This window comes from Colobus angolensis, unplaced genomic scaffold, assembly GCF_000951035.1.
Source record: "Colobus angolensis palliatus isolate OR3802 unplaced genomic scaffold, Cang.pa_1.0 Scaffold231, whole genome shotgun sequence".
Classification (NCBI taxonomy): Eukaryota; Metazoa; Chordata; class Mammalia; order Primates; family Cercopithecidae; genus Colobus; species Colobus angolensis.
The window spans coordinates 2,272,632-2,282,027 of NW_012115500.1; the positions used below are offsets into that span (position 1 = coordinate 2,272,632).

At 34.8% G+C, this 9,396-nt stretch overlaps 1 protein-coding gene across 3 annotated transcripts in view; it reads right to left on the bottom strand.

The window, feature by feature from the left end:
- The window catches only part of TRDN (triadin), a 420,523-nt gene extending 412,147 nt beyond the window's left edge, over positions 1–8,376 (bottom strand). For all 3 annotated transcript variants that reach the window (XM_011944454.1, XM_011944455.1, XM_011944456.1), the window contains exon 1: positions 8,032–8,376. In XM_011944454.1, the coding sequence (XP_011799844.1) occupies positions 8,032–8,053 (22 nt within the window). In that variant the 5' untranslated portion in view covers positions 8,054–8,376. The remainder of the gene's footprint in view (positions 1–8,031) is intronic.
- Positions 8,377–9,396: the final 1,020 nt, after the last annotated feature.

Below are 9,396 nucleotides of genomic sequence, written 5' to 3' on the forward strand. Positions count from 1 at the left end.
CTCACTATTATTTTTGGCTCTTTCCTTTTTGTTTTGCAATGTAGCGGGGACATTTTTGCAATGTAGCGGGGGCATTCAATTTGGTACATAATAGGTGTTAAAATATTGAATAAAACTGAACCTCTGGCATGACATACTGCTTTATAAATCTATGTCTAGGTTGATAATTAATACCATACAGTCTAAACTTTTGTTATATTTCAGATGGAGGTAACTTGCCTTTTTCTAAATGCAATGCCTAATATTTCTGCAGATTTAAATTCACAAACTTGGCATTTTACTACACTATAGTAACTTTCAGATTTTACAGTACACTTTCTCCCCTAGGCAATAATATATAGGTTAAATAAGAATAACCATGGGCAAAAATAATAGCTCCAGCAGTGAATGTCAGAGAAGTGCCACTTCATATCTGTTATTTTTGTCTTGACATTATATTAAATGTCTACCTCAAACGGAAAATTCCCCTAATCACATGATGATTTTATTTTCAAAGGCAGCAAACAATTTTCCAATGAAAGTTTGCTAAATATGTAGTTTGAATGTCTGTATAAATGGAAACTGAATCTCTCACATCCACGAGCTCACTAATGCCCTAGACCATATTAAAACTAAGTTTGAAATGCTAAGAGTTTTTTCTTTCTTTTGTTTTTCTCAACACTTTAGTAACCTGTGTCAGGGAGGGGAGAATGATGCAGCAAATGCGTAGCAAAGATAAAACTGGTTTGTCACAGTGAGTTCCAGCTTCATGCTGTCTAAATGAAACCAAGTTTCCCCTATGAAGAACGGGTTGCTCCATTTAAATTATCTTTGTTCTTATAGGTCAAAATATCATGTCTTTTACTTATTTGGGTGAAAACCACATGCCCTAGCTTCTGGCACAGATAACAAATTAGAAAATATCTAAACCACATATATTTAAATGTCATATTTAAAGTACTTTGTAAATGAAGTAGAGTCTGCAGTTTATGAGGAAACAGCTCATTTACATACCAAAGAATCTCTCAAAATTGTAAATTCTGTGTGTCTTTGACAGCTTCACTTCAGGCATGGAGATGTGGAGATGTTTGATGTTTAGAGAGCATTAACTTGTATAGAGCAGAGCAAGACTTTATTCATTGCACAATTGCCAAAGATACTCTTTTTGGTTTCCTTTGAAGATAAAAATTACTATCTGTTTGGACCAGGAAGTTCATCTGTCTCTGTATAACTCTCACTAAGGGTAATATATATTTACGTGACAATCAAATAAGTATTCTCTATAAAAAAAACCCAAGCCTGTCATTCATATTATACAGGGCAGGTGGGAACTGGGGACAGCAAAAACTTAACCTTGGCAAATCTTCCTAGAACTTTAAGTAAAATGAGGCCTAACTCCATAAACTTGACATTATTGTATGATGTTAATGCATAGTTGCCAGATGAAGATTTTTTCCCTGCTTTGTTCTATTTAAATGTGCTACATTAGATAACATGTATTTTTACAAAATACATTAAACATGTACCCAACGGGTTTCTTTTTGTTTGAAAGAAGAAAAGAATAATGTTTTAATACTGTCTTTGAGCTCCAACTAAGCATAAGTATAAAACCAAAAGCTTTGCTGGAAAATCTTAACCATTCTCTTTTCAAATTGATATATTCAACAGAAAGGTCAATGTAGATGATTTTAAAATTGCTTAGTTGCACTGTTTGATGTTTCTCTCATATTAAATATTGTTAACTGATTAAAAATTAATGCCAACAGTATTGGAGACTTTAAGTCTCTACGGATTCCTAAGCCTTTAGTATAATAACTGAATAGCCTCAATTCATTTTTGCATTGTAAAAGTAGCATGAATTTTAAATTACTGTCACAATGATGACCAAAAGTAAATAGGAAAAAAAATAAACATTTAAGCTGATAAACAGAACATTTTCATGGATACTATGTGCTTATGGGATGGGAGAAAAATAGTTCCTATTACAAATAATAATAAAAACTATAAGAAAAAGCTTCTTACTGGAACCTAACAAGGGCTGACACTACACAGCTATAGTTTCTGTTCGTTGTCACTGCAAATTTTGCATCATGGATGATTTGCACAATTTAAAAAGCATAAAGTTAATTTGCCAAATAGCATGATCTTGTAAAATTTTTAAAAATTCCTCTGGCCATACTATTTTTAATTAACCAAGTTCATGACCCTTCTTGTGAGGCTCCATCCTCCCCAGGCCAAGAGTGGTTGAGTAGTGGAGATAGTGCCTGAACCCCAATTTCTGACTTAAGTAAAACTCCATGCACTTACTACTCTATCACACTCTCTTTTCTTAATGCTTCTTTCTCTTAGCTCTGCACTGTATTTTCTCTCTGATTTTCAGTGAACTATCCTCTCCTGGTTTTCAAAATTGCTTTTTCTTTTTCCTATTTTCCTAAAGTCAACTTGAGCAGTAAAGAACAAGAAGTTTCAGAGTCAGACTAATCAGGTTTATTTGATACCTGCCTTTCATAGTTTCTGTGATATTTCAAAGAGATAGTCATACAAAAGCGTCATACTTAATACCCTGTCAATAAACGCAATGTTCCAAGCCATAGCAGTTTTTAGAACTATTTTTTCTTGCATCGTGTTGACTCCTTAGGCTTTTGAATTGTTCTCAGGTTTTCTCATGACCTATCTCAAAAACAAATTGTTTCTAATTATTGTCTCTAATTAATGTCACCAATAATACGAAACTAACCTCCAGATTCTCATATTATAATAGATATTAAAAAATGATTACTTCCTCATCTGCTTTTACAAACATAAGTATATTTCCAGACTACTCTGCTTAATATGAGCATATTTGGTTTTCATTTCAGTAACAACAGACACTGTTCAATTTAGAGAGTAATTTGCACTTATGAATAAATTTGGTGACCAGAGAATTCACTGACCCATATATGTTATGAAAATTAATTCTTATTAAAAGTTTTTTACTCTACTAACAACATCAACTGTTTTTTTCTTAACGCTTTGTTGTGAAGAAGCTTAAATATTCCCCAAAGTAGAAAGTATTGTAATGTAACTTAATGTGCCCATCATCAGCCTCAACTAATCAACTAATGGCCAATCAACTAATCAACTAATGGCCAATCCTAACCCACCCCCACCCCAACTACTTTCCTCTTGGACATATTATTTAGAAGCAAATTTCAAACATCACATCACCTCTTTCATAAATATTTGAATGTGTATCTCCAAATAATAAGTAATTTTAAAACACAACCACAATACAGTTATCCCACTAAAAATATAATTATTAAGGTTATCTAACATCCAGACTGTATTAAATGTTCACTTATTTCATTAGAATTTTTTAAGGTTGTTTGCTTGAATCATGATCCCATCATTACACACATTGTGATGGGTTGCTAATTTTTTACATTTCTTTTAATCTATTCTCCAGATTTTCTTGTTTTTGTTCCCAGGAACTTATTTGAAGTAACTGGGTTGTCTGTACTGCAGCGGTTCCCATAGCCTACTGCCTACTATGGTGTAGATTTTAGCATATTCCTCATGCCTCTATTTCTTAAAAATTGAAGACTGTGTATTTTATTTTCCTTCCCTCCTTTCTTGCTTTCTCCTTTCTTTCTAGTCAGAAGAGTCAGTTCTAGCTATCATTTTACTGGTTGGTTGGGTTATGCCTTATATTTTGCCAGTAGTGTGCCTTTTTTGTGGCTTCTAGACTTTTATCCATGGGTCTGTGCATTGCCCTCAGGTGTTGCACAATGAAAAAATCCAATCTTCTACTTAAACAATCCATGCACAAATCTTTTCATTTAACTGTGACTTTCACCATCGTGGTCCTCCTCTTTTGAATAGGCTATCTTTCTAATGTCAGTTTTAAAATGTACTTATGAGACTAAAAATAATATTTTATATGTGGTATGTTGTTCTATCAGGAAAATGAAGAACATCCCCTGGAAGTAACCACGGCTTGAAACTAGTACTACAACCCTTTGTACCCCCAGGTCATCCCCACCTAAGCCAGAGCAGCTGCCCTTTGGTTTGATGAGGTAAATGAAGAAACGTAGGTTGGACCACCTCATAATTTCACCGTCTGTCACACTAGAAGATATAACTTGTTTGCCTAGCTGTTAAGTAGTCTGGCTGTGAATTCTTGAATTTTTTTTTTTTTTTTCCTTGAGAGCAACCGTGAGTAATCTTGCGCTGCAGAGTCTATGGGAGCAATGCGGTGTGTAGAATATAAATGACCATTTTTGCTCTAAATTTTGATTATCAAATCCTCTCATAGGTTTGATTGTTACAGAAGCAGTGAAATGTGATTCAGCTAATGGTAAGGAAAGAATTCCACGCATAGTACAATAATTTTTCTCCTGAAGCCTGAGGTTATATAATGGTTTATAAGTTGACAGTTTGACATAAGCTCTTCTAACATTTTAAATAAAAAGCTTTCTTGAACTAAGTGTTCTAGTAAATACTAGGTTAATTATATATAGGATTCCCAACAACTTGGACACATTACATTGCAAGGAAGATAAAGGACTATTTACAGCCCTAAACCTGTGTGCTGTTTGAGTGTAATCCAGTCAGGGCCTGATTCAACCTCCTAAATGTAACACGGTCCTAGTGTAGGCTCCAGCAACAACCTAATTGACCAACCTAACAGTCTCACACAGCAAGAAGACATATCCAATATGACTCTGTGGTCAGGCATGGTTATGAATCCTGGCTATATCACGTACAGTTGTGTGAATTCTAGCACATTCTTTAAACTCTCTTAACTTCAGCTTCCTATTCTCTAAACAGCAATAATACTAGCCTTTATCTCATTTGGTGGCCCTGAAGATTAAATGAATATTTATCAAGCTTAATACAGTGCTTGACATCTTATGTCTTCAGAATTAATGTAAGTTGTTATCATTGCTGTTATAATTATCTTTATTCATTTATTGTGCCAGAATCAAAGGAGTTATTACCCCAAAATCCTTTGGGGTTCAACTTTGTCCTATTTCTAATTTATCTATTGCTCTGTACCTGAAACACAATTCTGTAATTAACATTATTTCCTTTCTTCCACTGGATGAAGTAAGCCAGCTTGGAACCTGCAGTGGAAATTGATGTGAGCAGCTAGGTGAGGTTATAGGCATGGCATCACTGTAGTTGAATAAGCTATGCGATGAGGCACAGGAGGCATGAAATGTATCCTCAGGTCTCTCCTAATTTCCCATGACCATCAGAGAGTCATATAATATGTATGAGCCTCGTCTTCCCAAAACCTGAGATGAGGACAGTTGACTAGAGCTTTCTAAGGTAAGGAATGAGTTACCTCTTATATTCTTAAGTGCCACAAACTGTTTTGTTTGTGTGTGTGATAAATGGATGGAAATTGTAATTGATAGGTGGCATAGGTCTACTGATGGAGTGCTTACATTTCAGTAATATGTCCAAAAGTGATTGCAAGCCCCAGGCGTGGTGGTTCATGCCTGTATTCCCAATGTTTTGGGAGGTAGAGACAAGAGAATCTTGGCTTGAGGCCAGTAGTTCAAGTACAGCCTGGTCAACAGAAGGAGATCCTGTCTTTACAAAAATGAAGCAAGAAAAAGTTAGCCAGGCATGGTGGTGCACACCTGTAGTCCTAACTACTTCTGATGCTGAGGTAGAAAGATTGCTGGAGCCCAGGAGTTTGAGACTGCAGTGAGCTATGATCATGCCACTGCATTCTAATATGGGTAACAGAGAGAAACTCTGCTCTAAAATAAATAAATATATAAATAAATAAGTGGTTGAGAAAGAAATATAGCAGATGAGATAAAATAAGACTATTCCAGGCTCATTAAATAGCCTGTACCAAGGCATTGTACAAAGGTATACCTTTTATAAAGGACTGGAGGAAGGCAATTGTAGCTAGGGCACAGAAAGTGAGAATTGCCAAGGTAACGTGAAATTGTGTAGTAAAACAGTGTGCAAAAAACTTTGAATATCCTCAAAGAATGACTGTGCTACCTTAAAAGATAACTTCATTTGAGTTGGCAGTCTAATTTTCATTTGAGAAATATTATTAATAAATCACTCCAGAAAATGAAAAAAAGTACATAATTGATGATCAGATAATAAAGATCCTATGAACTGTTAAGACCCGGAAGTGGAAAATGACCATCATCCAGGAATTAGATGGTATTTCTACTTTTTAATTTTATTACTAATTCACTTATCTTTATGGGTGACTCCAGAAGGTCTTCCAAGGCCCTTTTAAACCCCCACAGAGTGGAGGCAGAAACAAAAGTTCTATTTCATAATCACGAATTTTCCTGTAAAAAGTCTTTTGAATCAAGTGCAAGTTCTACAGAACATAAGCCACAAGCAAGCCCAAGATGGTTTAGTCAACTGACCTCCTGAATCACCTATGAGCCCAAACACTGTGCAGAGGTAGAGAAACAGAAGATTAAGACACTCATAGCTATCTTAATAACTTGTGCAGAGCTAAGCAATAAGTTTTTATAGATAGCTTTCTTTAAGGCAAACTAAAAGCAACATGACACAGAATATTTAAGGAATAGGAAAAATGCTATTTATATTTAGTTAGCAAATTCTGAACTAAAATTGGTAAAGAGTAAACCTGATATCCTCTCACAGAAAAGAAAACACACACACACAAACGAGATTTAAAGGGGCTGGCTTTAAATGTTAGTAATGCTGTGGTCTTGAGCAAGTCACAGAACATTTTAGCTACAGTTCCTTTTTCTGCCAAACTGAGATAATAATGCCCCCTTAATTGAATTGTGTCAGTTTTAAATAAGTAAACACACATAACATTCTGAGCAAAATACCTAACACGCAGAGATCTCTCAGTAATTGTTACTAATTTGGGGTGTCAGACTGAATTTCTCAGTGTAAGGTACAAATAAGGCAATTCTTACAAATATTGACTGAAAATCTCCAACAGAAGTAACTGTGTGTCCATACTAATTTCTACGCCCAAAATAAAAACACATATTCTATATTTCAGTTGTATTATTCAAAACAAACCAGCACAGCATTTAACTGGGAAGTTGTTAAGAGCACCACCTGTCTGAGTTTCTTACAGCTGTCAGAAGCAAATTTTAGATCCACCTCCAAAATTTTACCTCAACTAGAACCAGACTGTGTCTGTATTCAAAGTAATTTAGTTTTGAAGGGCTCCTTCATTCTAAGAAATATGTACACACACACACACATATATATATATGAAGCATATATGGAATATAAATATATATAACTAGCAACCATCAAATAGAAGATATGTATTATAATTATAGTATGTAGCTTTCAGTAAAGCATTGAAGCAGAAAATATTTATTGTAATATAAAGATAGAATTTACCATTTAGAGGAAAATGAAGAATGAATTCATGAAAAGAACCAGAATTCTAAACTTACTTACTTTATTTTAAAAATCATATTGATGCACAGTAAGTTTGTGGAATTCCAATCTTTATCTCTGAATTTCCATTAACGGTCAAATAAATACAAATTTTGTGGGAACACTTATGTCTTAAATTGTATATAAATCATACATATGTGTGTGTGTTTTACATAGCCTAGTAGGAAAGGAAAAACAAATTTAAGGTCTCCATTTAAAAATATCATAAAGCAAAAATGCTTCAAATTACTTTTTAAGTTTAAGTAAGCATTAGTGTAATATTTTAAGTTCATCATGGTCTCCATCCTTGAAAACTTTGTAATTTTTGCTGGATAAGATATCATCCATCATGTTACATGACCATAGCTATTTATAGAGGTGTGAGTAACCACTGTTATCTAGTGGGGCCTTTGGTATAGCAGAGAACAGTTTCCACATGCAAAATCTAAGAGAAATCTCTTTTTGCTCCCCCAATATACCGATCTGGCAGCCTCTCAGCTCCTAAATCCACTTCTCAGATCCTGTATAGAATCATTGACCACGACAATTACCCTAAAGCAACATTTTAAATGGACACATCAACAGTCCATGTGGCTGTCAATTTGCATATTTTTTTCCTTACTTGATACTATTGGAAAATGGTAGCAATACCTTCAGCAGTGATCTCAGTCATGGTGGTCGTCAAAAGTAAAAGTCAGTTGAAAAGTTCCCGTCAAGTAGCACTTTGCAGACTATTTGGGAATTTGAGAACTCTGGTAGAGGGTTCTGTGTCAAAACCTGGGGGCTCTTCTTTTTCCTGGCTGTTTCTGCTGCTTCTTTGTTGTTCTGTTGAACTTTGCCTCTCCTCTGCAGAGTTCTCCCCCTGGAATCAACCTAAGCCCTTTCCAAGCAGCACTTGTGGCTCAGCTAGAAGTATCAGCTTCAAACAAAAATAGCCTCATCTCCCTAGGACTCTTCAGCATGTGTTTTTTTTTTTTTTTTTTTGGCACTCTAGAGGAACACACACAGAGACACACCAGCTCTCCAGCCCCAAAGACAGACAGACCAAAAAAAAAAAGAAGAAGCCAAATGAACTACAAAGTACCATCTAAGCTCGCAGTTTCTCTAAGACAATTACAGATCTTGGGGTCTATGTCAGAAAACATGAAGTAAAGAGTTGAAAGTAATCTTACCCATGAGAGCTCAGATTTATTCTTAGTGCTTTTAATGGTCTTCTTTCCATTCAAACATTCTTCTTTCCCTTATTTGGCTTGGGGAGGGTCCCAAATGTCTACCACAGGCAAACGGGAGGGAAGTCTTAAGTAATTTTCTAAAAGTTGTGTTCCTGTTGATACAAATCTACTTAGCAAGTGCAGTTATTTTTATAGGGCTACACTTAAAATTACAACTATTAAATCCTGAAGCTTTCTTTTAAAGTAGTCATATTGGAGAAGATTAATATTTTCTGAACACTGACTAATAAGAATTATGTAATGTGAATTTATAGTGTGATACTTGAAAACCGATGGATTCATGAATTACTACGTTTTTAATTCTCTTTAATACCTAACTAAGAACTAAATATCTGCATTTATCCATGCAATAAAAGGAAGCAAAGGTGACATAAAGTTTAGTAGTCCACAGCCAATATTTTAGTAAAATATTTCCTTATCTCAACTTAAAAGGATTATAGCAGACACTAACAATTAACCAAATTGTCTGATTAGCATTTCATCTTCCCACTCCTAGACAGGTGTTAATGAGCAAAAAAATATTCAATAGTTGGTAGCTGGAAGGAAAAGGATAATCAAAGGGCACTGATAATCATAAACTCTAGCCAATCTGTAAATAATCAAGGGTGGACTACACTTTTATTTTATTCTCATATTCAACCTAATACATGCTTGTAGTTTAATCTTTCAGCTTGAACTTGCTACCTTTTGTTTTCAGACCTCCTGAATTCATATGGTACTTCACAGATCATGAAGCAAAGCCGTGTTTGTTATTTTTAAAATTCAGGCTCAGAAGAGTGCTTCT